Source organism: Choloepus didactylus, chromosome 15 (assembly GCF_015220235.1).
Source record: "Choloepus didactylus isolate mChoDid1 chromosome 15, mChoDid1.pri, whole genome shotgun sequence".
NCBI lineage: Eukaryota > Metazoa > Chordata > Mammalia > Pilosa > Megalonychidae > Choloepus > Choloepus didactylus.
In genome coordinates this window covers 60,327,302-60,354,797 of record NC_051321.1, presented here as the reverse complement: position 1 = coordinate 60,354,797, position 27,496 = coordinate 60,327,302, and the positions used below count along the sequence as shown (strand labels likewise).

The window sequence follows — 27,496 nt, the reverse complement described above, 5'->3', positions numbered from 1 at the left end:
GCCCTGTATGTGGGGCGTGTTTCTGGACAGTCGGGGAGAGGGGGTGGCCCTAACAATCAAATCTCCCTGGTGTTCCTGGAGTTTTAAAGTTGCTGCAATAGTCTAATCCTTCAGTTCAGTCCTGCCACAGTTTGTCTCTGCCACTGACCCACAAGTCCTTGGTATTGGCGTATGGCTCCTGAGACTTGCAAGTGGGCCCCTCTTCCAGGCCGTGCACCCCCTGGTCCTCTGTTGAGGGATGACTGTGCTATGTCACAGGTGAGTGCCGTCCCCCCAGGGCAGTTCTGGGCTGCTGGGCTGTGTAGGGAGGCTCCCAGTCTGCTCAAATGATGGCTGAATGGGGCTTTGTTAATTCACACTGCTCCACCTTCCCAGCTCTGGGACATTCAGCTGAGGTTGCAGGGAAGACTGATGTCCACGCCAAGTTTTGTGGTGTGTGCCTGTTATTTGAAGCATTTCCGTCACACTGGGTTGTCTGGGGCAGCTCTGGGCTATGGGGCTGGCGATGGGCAGGAGTGTTTCCTGTCCACCAGGATGATGGCTGTGAGCAAACACCCCCCTTTTCTTGGGAAGTTGTGGTGTTTAGTGAATTTTCTCAGCCACTGGATTATTGCCTTTTGTCTCAGAGCTCTCTTAGTTCTGCTCTTGACTTGACGTGCCCAAATTGAAAGTCTTTGAAGCTTTGTGTATTGGGCTTCTTAAGAGTAATTGTTTTAGAAAAAGAAAAAAGGATTTAAAAAAAAAAAAACAAAAAAACGGGCCCTCCTCAGAGATCTAATGGGTTATTGAAATGCTAATAGACAAAGCAACCAGGGCCATTAAGGAAAGGTCCACAGGGCAGAGAGATCAGCTTTTCTTCGGGATTTGCATATGCGCCTCAAGGCCTGAGCTCCGCCCTTCCCCTTTCTGTGTTCACCAGAACTCCAAAAATCCTCGTCTTTTATTTTGGAGTTTTTCGTGTTGTTTTTTTTTTTCTATGCCTGTCTCCTCTCTGCTGGGCTGGCTGCTCTCAGATTCTCTGGTGTCTGTTCTCAGTCTATCTATGGTTGGAGTTTGGATCAGTAGAATGAGTTTCCGATAAGGGCTGCCACTGCAGTTCTCCCTTCTCCTTCCCGGAGCTGACAGCCCCTCCTCCCATGGGACTGAGCCTGGCAGGGAGGGGCGCGGGTTCCCTGGCCGCAAAAACTTACAGATTTCGCTGATCTCAGCAGTTCGACATTTTCATGAGTATTGTATGAAGTATGCCCAAAGACAGATTGCTCTGTGGTGTCCAGTCCACGCAGTTCCTGGCTTTCTACCTACTTTCCTGGAGGAGTAACTAAAACATACAGCTCACCAGTCTGCCATCTTGCCCCGCCTCTTGTATACCTTTTGAAGTGATGAAATAAGAAGTTAGCAGCTCATAATCTAACTGTCAGTTCACAAGAAGCACAGGAAAGAGTGGAACGTTGTAACATCATGAGAATGCAGTCTGTCAGATCCAAAATGTGGGAAATTCTTTAGGACAGATAATCTATTTACTTCAACAAATAAATGAAAAAAAAAAAAAGAAGGAAGAATTCTTACGGTGTAAATAAAACTTAAGAAACATCGTATCCAAGTGCACCAAGTAAGACTACTTTGTATCCTGATCCACACATACCAACTGCCACAAAACATTTATGGAGCAACTGGAGAAATTTAAACATTGGATAGTATTTGATATTATTGTTTATTTAAGGCGTGATAATTGTATAGTTAGTATATAAGAAAGAAGCCCCTCCTTCCTAGGGATACAAACAATAAAATAATCTAATGTTGGAATTCACTTTAAAATAATTCAGCAAAGTATGGGGGGATGTAATAGTTGAAATTGGAGATGCCAGATACTCTTGATTGTCAAAGCTGGACATTCTGTACATGGGGGATTCATCATACTACTCTCTCTATTTGTTATATATCTGAAAACTATTATAATAATAAGGTTTATAAAGATGTGCCAGTTTGAAGGTATTATGTCCCCCAGAAAAAGCCACATTCTTTGATGCAGTCTTGTGGGGCAGACATATTAGTGGGGATTAAATTGGAAAGTTTGAATTCGGTTGTTTGCATGGAAATGTGCCCCACTCAACTGTAGGTGATAACTCTGATGAGTTATTTCCATGGAGGCATGGCCCCACCCATTCAGGGTATGCCTTGATCAGTGGAGCCATACAAATGAACTGAGGGGCAGAGGGAACTCAGTGCAGCTGAGAGTGACATTTTAAGAGGAGCTTCAGCCAAGAGGGACACTTTGAAGAAAGCACAAGTTTGAAGACGGCCATTGAAAGCAGACTCTTGCTCCGGAGAAGCTAAGAGAGGACAAATGCTTAAAGAGCAACTGAGAGTGTCATTCTGAAGAGGAGCTGCAGCCTAGAGAGCAATGTCCTGGGAGAAAGCCGTTTTGAAACCAGAACTTGGAGCAGACGCCAGCCACGTACCTTCCCAGCTAACAGAGGTTTTCCAGACACCATTGGCCATCCTCCAGTGAAGGTACCCGATTGCTGATGTGCTACCTTGGACACTTTATGGCCTTAAGACTGTAACTGTGTAACCAAATAAACCCCCTTTTATAAAAGCCAATCTCTCTCTGGTGTTTTGCATTCCAGCAGCATTAGCAAACTAGAACCGATGTGTATAGAATAAGATCAGCAGTCCATAGGCAGGATCTGAGAGATTTTATATCACAATCCACTTAAGGTGATGTGTTAACAAAGTACCTGGTACTGAGTAGACACTGCAAATAAATAACTAAATGACTGAGAAAGCTCAGCAAATATATATATTTAATCATTTCTTAGTTTTATTTAACATTTTAAATAAGTAAATTGACATTCTGGTTTTCCAGAAAGAATATGTTGTCAACATTATAATCTTTAATTGTTTTCCACTGTGACTCATGATTCCATGTGGTTTATTTAGTGGTTATAGTATAATCGGTCCCATCTTCTTGGTCTTTTTGGTTTTATTCAATTATTTGCTGAAATTTTATACAAACTCAGAATTATTTATCGAGGAAAATTTTCAAGAAATAGGATTAGAAAAAAAAAGTGTTAAGGTTTTTCACATGCCATGTTTCTCTCCAAAAACTTGTACCAATTTATACTCCTTACATGATTTTAATCCTGGATTTACTATGAGACTTCCTGAAAATACAGGTTATTGTCATGCTAAAAAAATCATTGCTAATTTAAAGTGAAAGCTATATTTTATTGGTTTTTAGATGTATTTCCTTAAGTACTGATAAAAATAACTCTTCGCATTTGAAACTCCTCTTTGCCCCTCTAAAAATTTCTCCCCACTTTGTACCCTCCTCTTTTTTCTTCCTTAAACATGGAAAGATTGAAAAAGTAATATATAAAAATAAAAGTAATATATAAATTTGGAAATAGGGTTATATTGGCATATTATGCCTACAGAGTTTATATTGTTACATCCTGAGTTTTTCACAGATCTTCCAGGAGTTTCTTTAGTTGCTGCCTAATGGTGATGAAACATTGTTCAGGTAGGTCTTTCCATGTATACTTCAAGCAGAACTGTTCCATTTTTAGCTCTTTATTAGCTTCTAGGTATGTTTTCTTGGAGGTGGAGTGCAGGGAGTATTACAAAGAGGTCTGTGGAATTTAGAAACCACTACTGGAGGATAATGTTTTTCGGCCTATCTTGAATCTAGTCAGTGTATTACAGTTGGCACAGATGGTAAGAAAAGAGTGAGCCTTTCTGAGATCTAAAGCATTTCTTTCTGTCCTATAGAACTGGATTGTATAGATTGAATTTCTTAATGCTGTTACTCAGGAGGTTTAACTTTTATACTTGCAATCTTCCTCAGAAGCTATAGATTGATGTTTTATAATAAATTATCTGATAAAAATATTTCTTAGTCTGATGTAATTATTATTTTCAAACTTCAAGGAATCCTGCTTGTTAAGACTGTTAAGTTTGTTTTTACTTCTTTAGTAAGTGCATTACTTACAGAGGATTGACCTATAATTTAAATGTCCTTTGGTTGAGTTTATATAAATAATATATCCACCTAAAACACATTAAGTGAGAAGTTTCATTATTCCTGATCAGAATTTTTACTGTATACCCCAATATAATTATAATTTATAGCTTTAAGGTTTTGTAGCATCATTCTCTGTCTTAACAATGATGTATGCTTCTGATATTTCTACATTAATACAGTGAGTTTAGAGGAAGTTGTTCTCTATAAGAAATTTCCAGCTTCTGGGGAAGATGGTGGAGTAGGGAGCTCCAGGACTCACTCCTCCAGAAACAGTGGACAGGAAGAAACTGTGAAACAACTGTTCTGGGGCTCCAGAGACTAGGGTAGCACTGTACAGAATCCAGGGAAGAGCAGGGCAAAGAGGCTGAGAAACTGCCATAAAGAACTGTAACTCGCTCTGCAATGGCTGCCGGCACCCATTCTTGCCTCTCGAGGCAAGCTACCTCAGGTTGGGTCTGGTCCCTGATTGGCTGCTCCAGACAGACTGGGACATGGACGCTCTCTTCCCTAAGAATGGGAAGGCACAGCTGAGTACTGATCACAGTTTTTGATGGGATAATTTAGATTGCTGGGTCCCAGCTCTGAACTGCTGTTTCACGGCCATTGTTTCAACCCTGCCCCTGACGGGCAAAGAATGTGGAGGTTTAAAGATTCAGGGCCTTGTTATGGTGTCAGGAAACAGTTTGCTGAAGAGCACCATTTGCTGGGAAGGCCAGGAAAGCACAGCTTTAGGGAGCTGTCAGGGTTCTTTGAAACTGGTCTGCTCCTCCTTTGTGGGTCCCTGGTTCTATTTTGACTGGGAAATACTGGCTTGGAAAAGTTCTTTCTGGGGTGACCATCCTCCCAGAATTTGCCCTCCAGGCAAAAGCAGCTAGAGACAATGAAAGGGAGTGGGAGTTGGGACCTATAGAGGCAAAATGTAAACGAACAGAACAGATCAAGATTCCTGGAAGAGGAACACAGGAAAGGAATCTTTCTTCTGTGGGTGAAACAGTTGCACAAAAAGTGCAGTCTTAAAAATTCTATCGCATATCCAGGGCAAGAATCAGATGAAGAAGAGCTGGAAAAATTTGATCAGTTAAACACAGACAATTCTAAAGCTCTAGAATAAGTTGAACTAAGTGTCAAAGAAGCCATAACACAAAACCAATCAACAGTCAAACCGTAGGCAAGAGAGAGAAACTGATCTTCAGAATAAACTCATCAAGATAATCAGACATCTAGACATCAGCAAAAAATTACAAGCCATACTAAGAAAAAGGAAGATATGGCCCAGTCAAGGAAACAAATTAAAATTTCAGAGGAGACAGAATTTGGAACAACTAATCAAAGATGTTAAAACAAATCCCCTAAATCAGTTCAAGGAGAGGAAGGAAAATATGCAAAAAGAGGTAAAGGATATTAAGAAGATAATGTGTGACAATAAAGAAGAACTTGAAAGTGTGAAAAGAAACATAACAACTTATGAGAATGAAAGGCACAGTAGAAGAGATTAAAAATACACTGTAGGCTTACAATAGCTAATTTGAACAGACAGAAGAAAGAATCAGTAAACCTTAAAAACAGGACAATTTAACTATTACAGACAGAAGAACAGATATAGAAAAGAATGGAAAAAATTTAGCTGGGTCTCAGGGAATTGAATTTCAGCAGAAAGCACACAAACATATGCATCATGGGTGTCCTAGAAGGAGAAAAGAAGGAAAAAGGGGCAGAAAGAATATTTGAGGAAATAATGGCTGAAAATTTCCCAACTCCTAGGAAAGGCATAAATATTCATGTCCAAGAAGTACAGCGTACTCCGAACAGGATAAATCTTAACAGACCTACTCTGAAACACATACTAACCAGAATGTCAAATGCCAAAGATAAAGAGTAAATCCTGAAAGCAACTCTCAGGAGAAAAGCAATTTGTCACATACAAGGAATCCTCAATAAAATTAAGTGCTGATTTCTCATCAGACACCATGGAGGCAAGAAAGCAGTGGAATGATATGTTTAAGGTACTGAAAGAAAAACTGCCAGCCAAGAATTCTTTATCCAGCAAAACTGTCCTTCAAAAAAGAGGGAGAGTTTAAAATATTTACAGATAAATAGTAACTGAGTTTTTCAGCATGAGACCTGCCTTACAAGAAATACTAAAGGAAGTTATGCAGGATGAAAGGAGTGTCAGGATAGAGAGGCTTAGAGGAGAGTGTAGACATGCAGATTATCAATAATGGTAACCAAAAGGGTAAAAGAGAGATAAAAAAATGTGATGTGATATATGAAAACCGAAGGATAAAATGGTTTAAGTAAGTACTGCCTTTTTAGTAATTACATTGAATGTTAGTAGATTAGGCTCCCTAATCAAAAGACATGGATTGGCAGAATTGATTTAAAAAAAAAAAAAAAGCATGGTCATCTAAATGCTGTCTATAAGAGACTCACTTTAGACCTAAGGATACAAATAAGTTGAAAGTGAAAGGCTGGAAAAAGATATTCCTTGCAAACAGTAACCAAGAAAAGAGATGGGATAGCTATACTAATATTGGACAAAATAGACTTTATATGCAAAAATGTTATGAGAGAGGACATTATATATTAATAAAAGGAGTAATCCACCAAGAAGAAATAATGGTCATAAATATTTACACACCTAACCAGGTGTGCCAAAATACACGAGGCAAACTGGCAATACTGAAGGGAGTAATAGACGTCTGTACAATAATAGTTGGAGATTTCAGTACACCGTACCCATCAATACATAGGACATCTGGAAAGAGGATCAATAAGAAAATGGGGAACCTGAATAATAGGATAAATGAGCTAGACCTAGCAGATATATAGGGAATATCGCACCCCAGCCATCAGGGTATATGTGTGTATATGTGTGTCTGTGTATACACACACACACACATACATACGTACACACACACACATTATTCTCAAGTGCTCATGGGTCATTTTCCAGGATTGACCACATGTTGTGCCACTAAACAGGTCTCAATAAATTTAAAAAGATTGAAATTATACAGAGCACTTTCTGTGATAATAATTGAATGATGCTTGAAATCAGTAACAGATGGAGAACTGGAAAATTAACAAACATATGGAGGTTAAACAGTGCATTCTCAAACATCACTGAGTCTGGCAATGCATGGTTCACCTTTCATTGTGCTTTGAACTATGGAATATTTGCAAAGAAGTATAGGCCTTGCATGTTATTAGAGAGACCAACTATGTCTATAATGTTCAATTCAAACATGTTTATATTTTTCTAGAATTGACATAACAAAGTTGTATATTTGTACTCCTAACTGAACTGGCCTAGAGGCAGAACAAAAGGTGCTTTAGAATTCAGCTGCTGCTCCCTCCTCTTCTCTCAGAGCCCCAGTGGTCCATGGCCTTCAAGTAAAGGCCCAACTGAATTTAAAAAAGTTTGAGAGGAGAAAGATGACTATGATTTCATGGGTTGAAGAAGAGAACTATATTCAAGGTTTAAAAATGAAAAGTACCTGGTATAGTTAAGAGGATTTCAAGTATTCTAGAATGTCTAGAACTTAGATCATAAAAGTGGATAATGTGGAATGATGGTATAGGCATCCAGAGATATGCATTGTGAAGAGGTATACATTTTATTACAATCTTCACATCAGCTGTGTGAAATTATTGGTATTTGAACCTGTGTTTATTTAATCATTTTCTGGGTGACTGGCCCAAACAAAATACTCAGAAAGTGATTAAGTTGAAATTCAACCCCTAATATTCTGATGATTAATCATGTGCTATTTCACTATATTACATTGTCTCTTAATAATGGGACAGTTTTGGGTTTCACCTTTTCCTCTCTTTTGAAGCTTCTGGGTTTTTTTATTCTATATCATTTTTCAATTATATTTTAGTGAAAGTTAATCTTTTTATTTTGATAATGAGAAATTCATTTCCTTTGAAGCCTTCCTCTTTACCTGAATGGCCAAATATTTTCTTCATTCTGCTATATATTTTTCATTGGCCCTTTAAAGTCTATAATTTTGTCTGTGTTGACTCTGCAACTCATCTTGACGTATTTCTTTGATTATCTTTTTTCTTATTTCAGTAGTTAAAAGTAAAATTTTTCTTACTCATCTCCCGTAATCCAGTTTTTCATCTTTTATTTTGAGACTGTTCATGGCACTCCATTAGAATAGATCTGCTTAGCTAGTGTGCTACATCTCTCGTGGGTTACACTATGCTGAGATATTTTTTCAGTCTTCCAGGCAGCCTGGGTTGGGGAGTCTTGGGCTCACCTCTAATTATGAGCTACTTTCTATTTTCTCTAGTTTACAAAATTATGAATTTTCTATGTATATATACCCTGTAAACTAAAATAGGTCAGTAAGCCAATATTGCCTAAGGTACCGAGTTCATTTTTCCTTTTCCTTCATTCTTTATGCCTTCTTCCTTTTCCATTTGTTTCTTTAAATTTTTTCCCATCATTTGAAGAAGTTTCCTTATTTTTTACTCCTTGGTACTTTCTGCTATTGTTAGACATCCCCCACCCCTGACTTGGAGCTTCTTGAAACATAACATTTAGGGTATCCTTTTCCTGCTTCATCTAGATAGCTTCCCATCTTCAGTGTGCTGTCCCATCCGATTAGGTTCCACCTGGCATTAGCCATTGATCCTACTAATATTAATGCATTTCCTTTTATTGCTTTTTATGTTTTCAAGCCCTTTATGATCAAGATTCATTATTAGACTCTTGTCTGTTAATTGTATTTACCTGGATTGTTTGTGTTCTCTGCATTTTAATGAACCCCACACTACTAGTACGTAAGGCATACCATGTAAGGAGATGGTGTGGTGTTTGGGGGAAATAATAGTAAGTTGGTCCTCAAAAATTGGGAAACAGGAGCTTTGAGAATGCGATATAAACTGTCAGTCATCACTAAATGAATTGGAATAGTAAAATTGTGTTAATAGAAGGGCCCCAGACCAGTTAGACTTAACTTTAATGGAAAAGGTTGTTAATTAAACCAAATAAAATCAATATGAATAAGGAAAGGGAGTTCATTTTAAAGCAAAGCTTAGAACTAAATGACAGAGTAGCCCAAATGAAAAATAATTCCAAGTACTGTAGTTGGAGAATGACTATGTTTCTACTTATCTTTGTCTAATGATATTATCTCATGCATTTAATTCATATAACTAACTGCTCTTAGTTCTGATTTCATTCGTACCAAGCAATGTACTGAGTGTAATTTGACTTTCTTTGAAACGAGTTAACACAGGGAAAGAAGAGTCTGGCCAGAGTGGAGAGGTTTTTAATTCCATTCTAGTTAAATGTCTTGGAAGTTTTAAAAAATGATATTGTGGTTTCTACATACCTTTCTTGAGATCTAATTTAGCTTTTGTAAGTTTCTCTGATTCCATTTACCTCTGAGAAGCTTTAAAAAAAAAGATTATGATTCATCTTTCCAAGTTATGGGCTCTAGAGTTAGATTGCATGGGTTTAAATCCTGTCTTTGCCATTTATTTTTTAGAATTGAGTTTAAGTTCTCTTTACTTCAGTTATCTTATTTATAAAATGAGGATAATAAGAGTATCTACCTCATAAAATCGTTGTGAAGAATGACTTGATAATACAGGTAAATCATTTAGAATATAATAAATACTCTGTTTATGTTTGTTCTCAGTATGGCTGAGGACCGATTCTTAAACTATAGTGAATTCAATAAGAAGAAAATGCTGTACTAAAATAAGTGTCTTTTAGAGAGTGGATGTCTGGCTTTTCCTGGTGAAATGCAACCTTGCTGCAAGCTTTTCCATTTCAAACTTCAGTGGTTTGGCTTCTATTATGATTGCAATACTCTTGGGTTCTGTATTGGATTTGTTTTATATTTTAATTTTAATTTACTTGGATACCTGACATAATGAATACTAAGAGTTTATGTAGTAGGTACTTCGGTATGTGTCTAAAGAATGAATTATTTCCTTGCCTTAGAAGGAAATAAGTACTCAGTAATAATTTAAGGAAATGCTTGTTAGCACAAAAGAAAAAAAATTTTTGAAATAGTAGTGTTAAATGATGTGTCAGGTTCCACTGTAATAAAACATTACTTTGTTATGCTTATGTCTGTCTTCGTGATATCAGTGTTGTAAAACTTCTTTGTCTCCTCATTTTCTTAAAGTTTCCCTCATTTTTAATTTTAAAGAGTGTGATAAATATGTTAGAACTTGTTACTATTGTGTATATTTTTTATCCCTTTTGTATAGGAAAGGTTTGGACAGAAAATTGACTTGTTTAACTCCACTTGATAGTTTTTCTTTTTTATTTAATGTTTTCGTCATCTTCAAGAATGTTTTCTCCTTCTTTGTTTCCTTTATCTGGCATGATCAGGGAATGACATTCTATATGTTATAATAAATTTTGCAGGCTTCCTGTATTTTTTACTGTTAGGAACCCTTTCTGGTATAATTTGAAAGGTACTTTGAAAGGAAAATGCTTTATACCATGTAGTCAAGAAATTTGGACTCTTGGTTTGCATAATGCCTCTGCCTAGTTACGTAACTCTAGAGCAAGTCACTTAATTTTTGTCACCTTTAGTATTATTTTTATCTGTAAAATAAAGAAGATGCAATAGAAGTAGATTATCTGTAAGATTCTGTTGAATTTTCAATCCTAACATTTTGTGATTCTATGACATTCTTTTTCAGAATAGAAAGAAGCCACTTCAAATCTTTTCTCAGATTCAAGAATTTGCCTTTATCCATAAGACTAATGTTCAGAAACTAGCTTTTTTCAAACTTTGAATGTGTAAAATAGTCTCTTTCTTCTTGTGTATGACTTAGATGCCTACCACTCATTAAAACAGATAAATAGCCTCAACTAAAGAACCAAAACAAGGTATAGGGTCCCCATTACCTATAAATCACATTTTTAGAAGTATATATATCCACATTTCTTTTGCATGAAGTACAGTCTATTGAAGACAACATTTCTTTTAGATTTCAGGTTCTCATAGTGTGGTAGAAGTTTACGGTCAAATACAATAGCCATTAGCTACCTGTGCATATAACTTAAGTACTTGAAATATGGCTAGTGCATCTGAGGAAATGCATTTTTAACTTTTTAAATTTTAAGTAAGTTTAAAACCCAATACTTGTTTTAGTAATTTTTTTATATTCAGTATGTTTGGAGCAACTTGATTATGTGAAAAAGTATGTGCTACTTTTTTACTCTAAATGTTACAAAATCTAAACACAGATCAATTACTCCAATGGAAATGAAGCGTATGAATTGAAATGTGCTGTAGATGTAAAATGTACACTACATTTCACAAATTTAGTACAAAAAAGAATAAAATATTTCATGTTTTAGGTTAATTTCATATTGAAGTGATATTATAGATGTATTGGATTAAATAAAAAATTATTAAAGTTAATATACTTCTTTTTACCTCTATTTTTTTACTCAATCTACTAGCAAATTAAAAATTCAAGATGTGGCTTTTGTATTTCTGTTGGATAATACTGTCCTACAGTGCAGGGATTATTAAACCCCTGCCTTGAGCCTGTTTCTGTTCTTGTAAATAAAGTTTTATTGGAACATGACCAAGCTCATTCATTTACATATAGTCTGTGAGTATTTTCACAAGATAAAGACAGAAAGAATAGTGTGACAGAGACACAGAAAATGGTTCCTGACCTCTACTTCTATAGTCTTAGTATTGACCCAATTCTTTAGTGTGTATTTAAGAGACACAGGTTAAACTACTTTGTTCAACACCCTGTAAAAAGCTTTTTTTTTTTTTTTTTTTTTAAGTAAACTTTAAGTTTATCTCCTTGTCATAGAAATAAGTAGGGAATATAATCTGGTTAAGGCAACTTAAATATTTTAAAACAAATCTTAATTTGAATAATGAATTTATTAATATCTTTTCCAATCCAACTTCATGGTTTACAGTTTTGAAATACCACTGCTGTATATTGCTTATGAAATTTTATGTTTTCTTTTCCATAGGTGTATGTGGAATTTGATGATCTTGAATGGGATAAACGAGAGTGGGTTAAAGTTTTTGAAGATTTTTCGGCTTTCTTGGTGGAATACCACTTAATCTGGGCCAAAAGGAAGGATCCTAGCCAGACTCAGGGATCTAAGAGCAAACAAATTCAGTGGCCTGCATTGGTAAGATCTGTTCTTGTTTCATTAAGCATTTTCAGTTGATTGTTTTAAAAGACAAGAACCGAATATAACAGTTTAGATTTATCTTACTGGTTATAGATTATTAATCCAAAAAAATCTTTGAAGTATTTGGCAAGAATTTCAAAATATTGCTTTCATTTTGTTAAACAACTTTATATGTCTCTTTGTGACTACTCTTTGAGCATATCCAGTCCAGATAGTTTACTCTATTATGTGAATACAATATAAATTGGGTTAAAGGCTGCTAAGAGATAGTTGACTGGTTTATATTCAACAACTTTGCTGAATCAGAGACTTTGTAGATGAAGACAGAAGATACTTTTTATAAAGCATTCAATACCACATAATTTTTCTTGTTTTAAAATTAGTCAAAATTCAGTGAATCATTGTGGGCCACAGCAGATGTGAAATGTGTAATTATATGGTAAAATTCATTATCAGGTAAGTGTCCATTTAAGAAAATATAGTAGATTCCAGAATTCTCAGCCAGTTTAGAGTTGTGAAAGGAGCATGTATTTATCAAATAAGATCTTAAATTCTATTAGGAATAAAAGAGCTACATTTTTTAGTCACTGTTTTCTGTCAAGGGTGTCCAGTGTATAACAGTTATGCAATCTAAGTTTAAATGAAAAACTTTTTCATATTAATATCAAAGGAATATTTTACAAGCCATTGAAACATTCATTGTTTCATATGTTTGGTATATCTAATGTGTCAGGGTAGGTATTTTGAGGTTTTAAATTAGCTACCTACAAGGATAGTGTTCACTTGCTAATAATTGTAATGCATTTAAGTTTTCTGTATAATCATTAAACTCTTTAGTGTATTTAGAATAGCAGCTTAATGTATCTATTTCTTTGACCATTCCTTTTTTAGAAGTGTGAGGAGATACATGATTAAAAATAAAAGACAGGGAGTCAGGGATGAAATGAATTGAATAAATGACATTTTAAAATGGAAATGACATCCATGAGCTATATTTTTTATAGGAGACTTTGAATAGTCTAGCAAAATAATGGAGATAATTTTTATCCATGGTAGCTTTTAAAAAAACTCTTTGTTGAATGAGTATATTGAAATGTTAATAAATATTAACAATTCTTTAAACCATGAATAGAATACTTATTGATCTTACAGACCTAAACCTGAAAATTGGTTAAAACCTCTGAGTAAATATAACATATTTTAATTTTTTATGGCACATCTCAAAGGCAGATAATAGTTGAATCACTAATACCAAAAATGATGCTTCAGTGTTATAGTTAAAGGATAAACAGAACTTTAGAAAATTTTCACCATTTCTTACAGACAATTAAAATCTAGGTGAATCTGTGGATTCATAAAGGAATGACGTTTGATTAGATTTCTGTTAAGGAATACTTTTTAATAATTTTTATAATAATTTCAGAAGCCAGTTTCTGTTGAAAATTTTTTAACCTCACTTGTTAAAGCTACTTAATCACTAATTTTCTTTTTAAATTCAACTTTTTTCTCATGTTAAAAAAAAGTACACTTGTTGAAAATATAGGAAAATACTGAATGGTATTAGGAGAAAATCTTCATTTTAGTGCCACCACCAAGAGATAGCCAACTTAATTCTTTCACATTTCCTTATAAAATACATTTCTCTGCTTTCTAAGATAGTTTTAGCCAAGACTGTATAAAAATTGTAGATCTTGTTTTCTTTACTTAATGTTATATCCTATACATTTCTCCTCATAGGAGGTAACTTTAGCATAATTTTTAATGGCTGCATAATATTTCATCATATATGACCCACTTCCATAATGCTTGGTATTTGAGTTGTTTCCAGTATTTTTATTATAAAAAAGTGTGATAAATATCATTTTATGTAAATCTTAGTCTGCATCTCTGATTATTTTTCAAATTTAGATTCACAGTATTGAAATGGTGAGTCAAAAACTTACGAACTTGAAAACAACAATAAAAATCAAAAAATCTTTTGATATTGTCCATAAATTGCTTGAAGATTGTATTGACTACCATTGCCCCCAGCTTAGGGTATGAATGTTTTTCTCTCACTACAGTCTTGAAAGCTTTGATTACTTATTTTCAGATCATCTTGTTTTATAACCCAAACTAACAAAAAGGGAGGACTTTGAAGATTTAAGGAGATGCAGCATTGAATTATAATTTTTTATTATCTCTGCTAATTTCTTGTTTTAATTTGCCTTCCTTTAATAAGGATGAATATTTTTTCAAGTTTATTAGCAACTTGTATTTTTTGTAAATTGTTTCTTTTTTTCAACTACTTTTCAGGGTTTTGTGTTTTTCTTACACTTATCATGAGTTTTGCTTATTACAAATAGTATAACCCTTTTGTCATATTTGTTCCATAGTTTGCTCAGCTAATTGTTTGATAGCAAGTCTTTTTGAATTGTATGTTTTTGTTTAATGAGAGTCTATATGTTGGAATATCTTCATTAATTCAGACAGTCAAACTGTGTCTTCCTACTTTCCTTCCTTCTTTATTTCCTTCCTTCCTTTGTTCCTTGCTTTTACTTTTCTTCCCTTCTTCTAGGAGGTTGTAAAAAGTAATAAAAAAAAAAAAAAGTAAATGGGAATGCTTATAATACTTAAGAAAATAATAATTTTAAATATGAACACTATGCATTTTATATAGTACGTGACTAAGATTCTGTTTCCCTATCTGTTCATTAAAATGAACCGATGACTACCAGCAGCAGTTATGAAATTCAGAACTTTAAAATTGCTATAGCAGAATGAAATACTGTATCTAAAATTGTCAGCAGTTTTGGGATGCATTTGAGGTGGTAATAGAATGAAATAAAGTAATAACTAATACTTTTGCCTTTAATACTCTACAAATGTTTCTAATTCTGTGAACATGATACTTTGTGTACTTATATACTTAAATATATGTTTGTATTTATTATCCTATTCCAGTTGTTTCACCCCTCGTGTGGTACCTGTTAAATATTAGAAAATTCATTCTATTGTCTTTGTATACTGGTTATTCTAAGAAATCAGTGGGAACTAGCAGCATACCTGCTGCTTCTTGACATCATGACAGGTTAAAAAAAAAAAAAAATCCTGTCATCTCTACCTACTTTAAAGTTTATCTTAAAAATTTTAAAATGATTAAAGCTTCAACAAAATATGGGATAGCATAATAACCAGTTTTCTTCTCTGGAAGTCTCTCTATCTTTTCTTCCCAGGATATCCATAGCAAAACATTTATTGGAGCACCACATAGTTAAAATGCCAAAGTGGTGTCTGTTTTTTAGGTTGGTCCTATGTGATCAGGGTACCACCTGAGGCCATTTTGATAATGGAGGCCAAGGTAACTTATATTTTCATGTAGGTTACTGAATATATTGTTAAATTTTATTTATTTTTAAAATAAAGTAAAATATTTGTGAAAGGACATTTATCTGCACCAGGGAAAGAAAGTGTTGGTATACATAATTGAAATCAACGAATCACCTACCTAACTGGGTTAGGGCCCTGGCTCCATCTCCTTTAGGAAAATCTTCTGTGGGGAGTGGGGCTTTGACCCTAACCCAGCTGGGCTGTAACACTGCTGCATTTTCTAAGGGGCAGAGTTTTCTACTACTTTTCTGCTGGCTCAGCCTTCCAGATCACCCCAACCAGAATTAATCTCACCATCCTCTGTGCTCCTGTAGAACTTTGTTTTTGTACATCTGTTTTAACAACTAGCACATTCTGCTTTGTATTATACCTATTTGTTTGCATGTCTGTCTTCCCCTACTAGACTGTAAGTTCTTCAAGGACAGGAAATCATGTCTTAGTCATCTTTGTATCAGCCTTAGGAGTCTAGCAAAGTGCCTTACCCGTAACAGATAGTGGATAAATGGATATTTTAAAGTAATTAACTAACTCCAACCCTAATTTAGCTGACTAAAAAGAACTCTTGGGAGCTTTAGCAAGTTTCTTTCTTAACATGCTATGATGAAAAGAGCAGGCAAGCAGAATCAGTCATTTATGGTTAAAACTGTGGTTACCAATTTTAAATATTGCAGTGTAGTGAAGAATGAAAATAACAGAACTTATAAAGAGGGCCTCATTCTAATGAAATTAAAATATGATTACTTAAGTTATCATAAGGGGAAAATCTAAAATTTACCCACAAAGAGTTATTTTAAAAGGAAGAGAAAGAACAGATGTCTTTACAGACCCCTAAATATGCTAATCAGCAATAATTTACCTGAAATTCTGGAAAGAGGTTTAGGAAGCCCAGGTTTCTTCCCAGCGTATTATTTCTTTCATAATTAGGTAGTTCATGTTTGACAAGGAATTGTGATCAGATCATAATCATAACAAGCTTTATCAGTTTATGTCTTAGATTATTTACCTAGTGAGAGTGCTCTTTAATTTCTTTCTGTTATGAAAGAAACCCTTTCAAAGGCAAGTAGAGGTTTTTGGGGACCAGGTTACCCTTATGTGTGGCTGCCACATTGCCATACTTGATTTAGATTATGGCTCCAACCAAATTTCAGTGAATTGATTAATTCAGTTCTGAACTTTGAAATAATTCCAATTAAAGAGGTTTATATATAGACAATTAAGATTCCAGAATTGTAATTACTAGTTTTACAGCCCTTTGGACTTTGATAAATAGTGAAAGGGATATGATAACAATATGACAGTTTGAGGGATATTATTTTTCTGCAGGGGCTAAGCAACTTATCAATTTATATATAGGAAAGTATTAAAATTTGTGAATGATAAAATCTCATGCTGGTAAAGACTGTAGTGAATGAGCCCACACATTCATTTCTTATGGATCATAAAATGACATTACTGTTTTGGAAATTATTATGTTGTTAGAACCCTAAAGAATTTCATAAGCTTTGATTCATTATTTCTACTCTTTGAAAACTGTACTTGAAAAACAGTTTTTTAAAAGTAAAGTGTATTCAGTTCAGCTGATGTTTATCTGTCACCTCTCATGAGTTAGACACTGTGCTGGGGATACAGAAATGTAAGGCAGTGTTATATGGAGTAAGATGTTTGTTGCAGTTTCACGTAAAGAAAAAAAAGGAAACAATCTTCATGTCCAACAATATGTGAATGTTGTGAAATTAATGTTGTGAGATATTATGCAGCTTTAAAAATAAAAATTATGAATAGTTTAGAGGAACAGACGAATAAAATTTAAGTAAAAAAAATCCTGATTGTAGCAGTGTAAATAAAATTATGTATTTAGCAAGTATTATAAAAAAATGAAAACAGGTTTTTAGGATAGTGGGATTATGCCTGACTAAAACTTGCATTTTCAATAAAAATAACCATTTGCAGCAAATTGGAAATTTTTACATAATATATTTAAGTTCTCTGATATTTTATTTTTGGAATTAGTCATCTTCAAATGAATTAGTTTCAGTAGACTTGTTTTAGAATTCTGTTAATATATATTAACAGCTGCTTTTTACATTTTATTAATATAGTTTTTAAAATAACTCATTAATAGTACAAAGAATTAAAACTTTGCTGTTAAAATATGACAATTTAAATATGACAGTAAAAAATTATGATGATTGTTTTTAACTCTGTGAATTACTTGTTTATAGATTTGTATGGGTTGATGTGACCTTAGAGCTCTTCTAGTCATAGATTCAAAGAATGCTAGAGTTGAAAAGGAGAATCTTAGTGGTCATCTAGAAAGGCAGTGTGTAATATTAAGAACATAGGTTCTTAAGTCGATTGACTGGTTCAAATCCTTATTCTGCCATTTACTATTAAATCTGCATGAACTGAAGTTACTTACCTTTTTTTTTATCTGTCTTCATAATTGTAGTATTTAGTATGAATTTCTTATGAAGATTAAGTAAAAAATATAAAATAAAAACCTCGGTATGGCATGTAACACATATAAAGCACTTCATAAAAACCTCTTTTTTGGTGTTATTACCATGATGCAGTCTAATACTGTTCTTTTTCCAGTAAGAAGGGAAAATGTAGGGTGGGTATGTTAATTGATTTGATTAAATTTATATTCAGTTTAACTAGTGGCAAATTTGAAGTGGAAATGGAACTCAGCCTTCTTATCTCATAATGCTTTTTCTTCTTTAGAAGAGCTTATACTCTGCTGATTATTGAATCTTATTGAAAAAAGTATTGGAAGAGCCTTTGTATTTTCATTTAACCTAGTTTCAGGAAAAGTCTTAGAAGGAAAACAACTTGTTTTCTTTTTTCAGAGCAATGAGAATGTTCTCAAAGTGATTGTGGTGGTGAAAGCAACTTAACTTTAATATTTTTTATTCCTGATCAGATAATTTAAGACTTTGTATATAAAAGTGAATAAATTAAAATCTTTGTTCAAGAAGTCATGGGAATAAGGAGAGAGGTAGGTACATGTACAGGTAGATAATGAACCAATCAATGACATAATAAAAGTTTGTAAAACAGGAAAAGTGAGGTGGGAGTGCTTGGCTTGGCAAGGAGCTAAGGAAGAGCTACATAGAGGAGAGTGATGCTTAATATGATTTTAAACACTGAATTGAAATTTTCTTATTATAAAAGGTTGGAAGGCATTTTATGAGAAAACAGGTCCTGATTGAAAAGTCCCAAGGACCTGTGCTAAGCTAAAACATAGAATAATTGTGGAGTGGCAGAATACAAAGTAGGAAAAGGTGTGCAGAGACCGGATCATTGTGTTATATTGAGGATTTTGGACATTTTCTTTCTGTAGGGGATGCAAAGCCATTGAATCACAACTGTGTGGGTTAAATAATTAATTTTGGTTTTAGACATAATATTGTACCAGTAGTGTACAATGATTGGAAAGAGGCTAGGACCTCATTTGTCATTTATCACTCTTTAAGTAATCTAGATGAGACTGGATAAATAAATGTACCTGGGGAAACACGTTAATTTCACTCCCTCAAGAAACACACTATGACAGTAAAAAGCAATCAAGAACAAAGAACAGGCGACAACAGTGACAAGTTGTTAATATAGTCTTGGAATACAGAGAGTGGATGAGAAAGTAGCGACCAATCAAGCAAGATCCAAAAACAATGAAACCCTAAACGTGAGCAGAAGAGATTGCTCACAGGGCCCAGAATGTTTAAAAAAACTTGGAGCACCAGGTGCTTTACATAGTGGAAGTAATGGATGGAACTGAAAATGGAGGTGTTGGTTGAAAGCTTGTATGAGGACAAGTAGGCTCCTATAGTCTTCCACCACTCCTCACGGTAAGGAGCTAACCCTTCCCACTTTATAGGAGATGGGAAGTACATTTTCTCAAGAATCTGAAAAATGGTGAATCTGACCTCCAGGACATTTGACATGTCAGAAGTTCTGTTGAGGTACAAGAGGATTAAATGAATATCCTTTTACTCAATAGTGAGAATTTTCTCCCAGCCCCTTTCCCTTCATTCTGTTTTTAGAACAATGTCAGTCATGCTTATATCCCCAGGCCCATGATTAGAAGATTGTCTTCTCAGGATAATTGAAGGATTCCAGATAAAAAAGAACAACAAATAATGACATTTGAGGGTCCTCCAGCAAAATGGTCATTTCTCCACACATTCACCCTAATTTCCTTTGTAGTAAATTAGGAAATTTACCTAGACTTCTGTGTGTTCAAATTATCAATCAGTTGTACAGTTAGAAGTAAGTCATTCCAAACATTAAAGGTCTCAAAAAGTTCAGTTCCCATATTTGACTTCTGGTGATGTTATACTTTACTGAAAGAAGGATGAAGCCAAGAAAGAGAGATGAGAGCCAGGAGTTAGGGAAAAGGATGTGCTTTTAGGACAATGACCATTCAGAAGGCTTGCAAGGTAATACTCCAGATAAAAACAGAAGACTAGAGTCCTCAAAAAATAAAAATGGAACTTGGGATGGTTAGCCATGTGAAAAAATATTTATGAGAAAACTTATCTAGTTCTGTAGGAAGAATTAGACGAAAGGTACTTTAAAATCTAAGCAAGGAGGAGCTAAGATGGTGGCATAGAGAGGAGTGGAAGACTGTTAATCCCCCCTGGAACAATTCATAAATGACCAAAAAACTAGTAAATAACGTGGAATAACTGCAGGGAGAGAAATGTGACTGTCCACTCATCATCCACCAACCTGAATTGGGAGGAATGCCCGAGATCACAGCATAAAATCTGTAAGTAAAACTGTGGACCCGCGCTGAGAGCCGAGAGCTGATAGCCCCTCCCTCACGGAAGCCTCGCGGTGCTAGAGAGCAGCACTCTCTCAGCCCAGCTCCAGCTGGGGTTTTAATGTTAACTGCTCAATACAGACAGCAAATCCTCAACAAGCAGACAGAGACTTTTGGTGACAACTGACCTTGGGAGAGTCGGAGGACATATCTGTCTCAGGATGGGGAGCCCAGAGGATCAGGTGCTATCTCTGGCTGATGGGTGAACCTGGGAGCTTTTCTGTCCCTTTCTCTCTCTGTGGAGAAAACCTCAGCCGTTTTCAGCCCACAGCACTTTGCAGTAAAGACAGCCTCAGCCATTTTAAAATCAAAACACTTTGATCAGCAAAATCAGAGTAACAGAGAACTTACTGTTATGCAGATGACCTCTCTGGAGGGGGCATAGCTTCCCAAGAGGAAAGGGAGAGGCCCAGCTCTACTGCCTGCCTTTCCCGAACCAGTCCCCAAAGCTTGGGGGAGGAGAGCCACAGGTCACACCCTCTTACACCAGCTGCTGACAGGCTGACAGGTGCACCTGCGGGCAGAAAAGCACAGGTGTATCAATCCTCTAAGAAAAACCATCAGGGAAACCAGATACTGAATATTTGTTCCTTCTGTGACCTGAGCCTGTTCTTGTCTGGGAAAACCGGACTGGGGTAGCCTAGGAGGTCAGATGCCTAGACAACAGAAAACTACAACCTACACTAACAAAAACAAGCTATGGCCCAGTCAAAGGAACAAAGGTACACTTCAACTGAGATACAGGAATTAAAACAACTAATGCTAAATCAATTCAAAAAGTTTAGAGAATATTTCACAAAAGAGTTAGAGGCTGTAAAGAAAACACTGTGCATAAGACAGAAATTGAAAGCTCAAAAAAACAACTAATAGAATCTATGGAAATGAAAGGCACAATACAAGAGATGAAAGACACAATGGAAACATACAACAGCAGATCTCAAGAGGCAGAAGAGCCCACTCAGGAACTGGAGAACAAAATACCTGAAAGCCTACACACAAAGGAGCAGATGGAGAAAAGAATGAAAAAATATGAGCAACGTCTCTGGGAACTTAAGGATGAAACAAAGTATAAGAATGTACATATCATTGGTGTCCCAGAAGGAGAAGAGAAGGGAAAAGGGGCAGAGGCAATAATAGAGGAAATAATCAATGAAAATTTCCCATCTCTTATGAAAGACATAAAATTACAGATCCAAGAAGCACAGCATACTCCAAATAGAATAGATCCGAATAGGCCTATGCCAAGACACTTAATAATCAGATTATCAAATGTCAAAGACAAAGAGAGAATCCTGAAAGCAGCAAGAGAAAAGCAATCCTTCACATACAAAGGAAGCTTAATAAGACTATATGAGGATCTCTCAGCAGAAACCATGGAGGCAAGAAGGAAGTGGTGTGATATGTTTAAGACACTGAAAGAGAAAAACTGCCAGCCAAGAATTCTATATCCAGTAAAGCTGTCCTTCAAATATGAGAGGTCAAAATATTTTCCAACAAACAGACAATGAGAGACTTTGTGAACAAGACACCCACCCTACAGGAAATACTAAAGGGAGCACTACAGAGTAATAGAAGACAGGAGTGTGTGGTTTGGAACACAGTTTTGGGATATGTTAGCACAGCAATGTAAATACACTGAACAAAGATAACTATGAATACGGTTGAGAAAGGAAGGTTGGGAGCATGTGAGACACCAGAAGAAAGGAAGAAAGATAAAGACTGGGACTGTGTAACTTGGTGAAATCTAGAGTGTTCAACAGTTGTGATAAAATGTACAAATATGTTCTTTTATGAGGGAGAACAAGCAAATGTCAGCCTTGCAAGGTGTTAAAAATGGGGAGGCATTGGGGGAGGGATGCAATCAACATAAACTAGAGACTGTAACTAACAGAATCATTGTATTATGCTTCCTTTAATGTAACAAAGGTGATACACCAAGGTAAATGCAGATAAGAGGGGGAGAAAGGGCAGGCATGTTAGACACTTGACATTGGTGGTGTTGTCTGACTCTACTATACTTTGATTTAAGATTACTTTTCCTTTTGCTACTTCCTAGCTGTCATTTTTTTCCCTCTTTCTTTTGCCTCTCTACCTTCTTTGACTCTCCCTCCTGCCTTGTGGAAGAAATGTAGATGCCTTTATATAGTGGTGAAGATGGTGAACACATAAATATGTGACCATACAGAGAACCATCAATTGTTTACTTAGGATGGAATGTATGGTGTGTGAACAAAACAATCTTAAAAAAAAAAAAATGGGTTGATGACAAAACCTCAGGGGCAATATAGTGAGTGAAGTAAACCAGACACATAAGGACAAATATTGCAGGGTCTCACTGATAAGAACTAATTATAATATGTAAACTCATAGACATGAAATATAAGGCACCAAAATATAGGACGGGGCTTAAGAATGGCGAGTGGTTGCTTGGTATGAGCAGAATGTTTAACTAGGATGAACTTAAATGTTTGGAAATGAACAGAGGTGTTGGTAGCAAGGTATGAGAATAACTTAACAGTGCCGAATGGTGTGTGAGTGAGGTGGAAAGGGGAAGCTCAGAGTCATGTATGTCACCAGAAGGAAAGTTGGAGGTCAAAAGATGGGAATGTATAAAACCGAATTCTATGTTGGGCAATGTCCATGATTAACTGTACAAATATTAGACAACTCTTCCATGAACCAGAACAAATGTATGACAATACAACTAGAAGTTAATAATAGAGGGGCATATAGGGAAAAAATATATACCTATTGCAAACTATATACTACAGTTAGTAGTATTTCAACATTCTTTCATAAACAGTAACAAATGTACTATACCAACACTACGAGTCAACAGTTGAGGGGGGTTGGTTAGCGTATGGGAGGATTCGAATTTCCTTTTCTTTTTTTTTTTTCTTGTTTATCTTTCACTCTATTTCTTGTCTGGAGTAATAAAAGTTTCTAAAAATTGAACAAAAATTAAGTGTGGTGATGGATGCATAGCTGTATGAGCGTACCAGGGGCAACTGATTTTACACTTTGGATCTGTGGATAAATTGTATGGTATCTGAACAATCCCAATAAAAATTAAAAAGAAAAAAAAGAAATCTAAGCTATCAGTGGCTGACAGATTTCAAATGGAGTCGAAAGGTCATTCTGGTGGACATTCTTACATTATATAGATAAACACTTTTTAGGTTTTAATGTATTGGAATAGCTAGAAGTAAATACCTGAAACTACTAAACTCTAACCCAGTAGCCTTGACTCTTGAAGATGATTGTATAACAATGTAGATTAGAAGGGGTAATAGTGTGATTGTGAAAACCTTGTGGATCGTACTCCCTTTTTCCAGTGTATGGATGGATGAGTAGTAAAATGGGGACAAAAACTAAATGAAAAATAGGGTGGGATGGGGGGAGTGATTTGGGTGTTCTTTTTTATTTTTATTTTTTTTCTTATCCTGATTCTTTCTGATGTAAGGAAAATGTTAAAAAATAGATTGGTGTCATGAATGTGCAAGTATATGGTGGTACTGTGAACAACTGACTGTACACCATGGATGATTGTATGGTATGTGAATATATCTCAATGAAACTGAATTTAAAAATTTTTTTAAAAATCTAAGCAAGCAAACACAAGGGGCATTTATTAACTTCAGGACAACCAAAGTCTGTACAAGATATCATGTATCGTATATTTCTTAGTTTAGATCGAATCAGTATTTCCATAGTCATAATAAACATTTGATATTGGTTTAACCAAAAACTTTGATGAGTGCTAAATTGGTAAATTATGAAATTGTGTTATAAGTTCATTATTTAGAACTACTGAAATTCCAGAAGAAAAAGCTAAAAGAGTAGGAAAAGGTGACACAGAATACCTTCTTTGTGTGTATGTCCATGTGAGTGTGTGCTCTTTAACCATTAAATATTTAATAATTATTGTTTGACCAAAACAGTGAATTTAAAAATAACAAAATTAGGCCATATTAAAAAATCACTCCTTTGCAACTTAAAATATAATAATTGATACAGGCAAATAATATCAGTGGACACTAAAACTACTGAAAGAAAGTATGCTGAAGAATGGGCTATTCATAAAATCTCAAAATACCATTCCCAGAAATTATTTACTCATTACAGTTGGGAAAAAGTACCTGTAGACTAGAGAGATATGGCAGAATTACTTCCTTAAACTTAGTGTCATCAAAATTTGGACATCTTTGGCATTATATATTCTGGGGGTGATGCAATAAAACATGCATAAATCATCTGTGATATGTAAGAGAAGGTCCATATTTTTAGACATGAAGCCTTAAGTACTTAAGGGTGAAGTACCATGATGTGTTCAATTTTGAAATGATTCCTCCCTCTGCCATAAAAGTATGTGTTTATTGGTATTATGTACACCTGTATGTTTAGTGAGAGAGCATGCGCACAAGAGATGTGAAATGCAGCAAAATGCAATTATTGGTGAAGTTAAATGACAGGTATACTGGTCATACTTTTCTTTCAGCTTTTCTGTAGTCCTGAGTATTTTAAATATAAGTTGGGGGAAGTAATATGAGAGGTCATGAGGACCTGAATTACCGCTTTTACCTTGGAGATAAAAGTAAGGAAATGGATGAGACAGAAAGTGAGCTAACATCGACAGAATTTTGTAACTGATTAGAATTGTAGTGTAAGGAGGAAGGCTAATTTTAGGAAGACTGAGGTTTATTTCTTCATTTATTCTTCAGGTGGGAGTCATTCAGTAACGTAAGAAAGAAGATTTGGGGAGTTAGAGCACAGAAACAAAACGCCTTTGGAATTTTTGGAGAGGATCTTAATTTTTAATTAGTCGAGTGAAAATACAAGCTGTTTTTTAGACATGGCTTTTGCATTTTGCTGCTTACTACCTTAACAATGTTACCTCCCTTCCAGTACAGAAAACTTGGCTCTCCACTTTTGAAAGACGACAGATCTCTTCCTTGTTTAGTCTGTAATGAATGCATAAAAAAAATGCAAGTTCCAGATTCCATAATCAGTTTCAGGAACTAGCTACACATTCTTATTTTGTTCTGTTTAAGCCACTTATGTCATCTCAACAACAGTCATACCCAAGTTTTATTGTATGTGTTCATGGAAAGAAATAATTATGTGGCTTTCTAGAAAAGAGATGATTCAGTATACTTTAAAAATCTTTTGACATGCTGCATGATGGATTTCATTCCTGATTATAATTATTTTTCTAGTATTTTCATTAATTTGCATATTTAGAGGATAGAGACCTGATCATATTTTAGAAATTGCATGTAACTATTTATATAGTAATCTTTTGAGATTTATGATTAACTGGATGAAGACAGGAATTACACGTTTAAATTTATTCAGTATAGGCACAGGACCTGATACTGTTAAGTATTGAGGAAATATTTACTGAATGAATGGGTAAAAGACACTTTAAAGCGATTGTGAATTGAAAGGAATATTTGGTTTTCAAATTTGGTTTTCAAATCATTTTTTTCAAACCAGTAGTTTTAATATACCAATATTTCTGAGGTTGTATGTTAAAAGAAGTGAACCAATATTCCAGCTATCCTCTTAAATTCTTCTCCAGACTTTACAAAGTGCACTTCAAATGTAGATTTAAATTTTTTTATTCCATAGATTTGGGTTTCCCTTTCCACTTTTGTTGAACAGGATCAAATTAAGTAGGATACACTTACTGAATCATAATTTGAAGACATGGCAGAAATAAAATTGGGAATAAGCCAGCAAAACAATTAATTTATTTATCAAATCCTCAAGATATTTCTCTTTTATCTGGCACTTACATACATTACTGTTACTAACTGCAGTACTGTAAGTTCTAGGCATACAGGTACTGTTATTTCTGAAGACATTAAAAGAATTTACACTAAAATCAGAGCATAGTCATATAAACAGGAGTACACAAAAAATAATTATAATCTTAAGTCACCAAACCAAAATTAATATTTAAAACTATTCTTTTTCTTTTAATGGTGGCAACTTGCATATAGCAAAATTTTCCATTTTAGCAATATTTAAATGCACACCTTTATTATTATATTATTATTTTAATGCATATATTCATGATGTCATACTCTGTTCACTACCATGCATTACCAAAATTTTTCATGACCCAAAGTGGAAAGGACTGTACCTATTAATCAGAATCTCCCCATTGCCCTTCCCTCCATCCCCCGTTACCTTCTAATCTACTTTTTGTCTCTGTGAATTTGCTTAGGCTAGACATGTCATGTAAGTGGGAACATAGAATAATGTCATTTTGTGTCTGGCTTATTTCAGCATAATGTTTTGAAGGTTCAACCATGTTGTACCGTGTATCAGGACTTCATTCCCTTTTTTTTTTTTTTTTTTTTTTTAATGTCCCTCAATTTGGGTTTGTCTCATGTTTTCTCAGTGATTAGACTGGGGTTTTGGGGAAGAATACCACAGAACTGAAGTGTTCTTCTCAGCACATCATATCATGTATGACACTATTTATGACTTCTTAGAGTCAGCACTAACCTTGATCACTTGGTTAAGGCAGTGTTTGCCGGGTCTCTCCAACGTAAAATTCCCAGTTTCCCCTTTCCTTATTCTATTTGTTAGAAGTGAGTGCTAAGTCCAGCTCCGTCTCAAAGGCAGGGGAATGAAGCCCCATCTCCTGAGGGCAGGAGCAGCAAAGACTGTGAACGTGCTGAAACCGCCTCTGTATTTGGGAAGTATTTTGGGGGAGATCCTTTGGGGATATGTAACAGTTTTGTTAATCCTTAAAGTTTAGCCCACTAATTTTAACATTTATCAGTGGATCTTGCCTGCAGCAATTATTACTGTAGTATTTTAGTGGTGATTTTCTATTTTCCTCATTCCTTCTACATTTATTATTTGGAATTCTTCTGTTAAAGATTTGTCCCTTCTTGCCCATTTATTTACTTACTCACTTGCTTATTTATGTAAGTATGGAATCATGGATACATACTTTATTCTTTGGGTTATAACTAATACTACATTTATGTTGTTGCTCAAATTGTTTGCCTTTGGCCATTAAGAGCTCTTTCAAGTCAGCTCCTGTGTCTTTCTGACTTGCCCCAGCCCTGTCCTTTTGCTCTTTTTTCTTTCTTTTTTGGCGGAGGTT

At 35.0% G+C, this 27,496-nt stretch overlaps 1 protein-coding gene across 2 annotated transcripts in view; it reads left to right on the top strand.

Annotated features, from left to right (window-relative positions):
* Positions 1–27,496, top strand: part of JMJD1C (jumonji domain containing 1C) — a 424,199-nt gene that overhangs the window by 147,398 nt on the left and 249,305 nt on the right. For both annotated transcript variants that reach the window (XM_037804073.1, XM_037804075.1), the window contains exon 2: positions 12,009–12,173. In XM_037804073.1, coding sequence (XP_037660001.1) covers positions 12,009–12,173 — 165 coding nt within the window. The remainder of the gene's footprint in view (positions 1–12,008; positions 12,174–27,496) is intronic.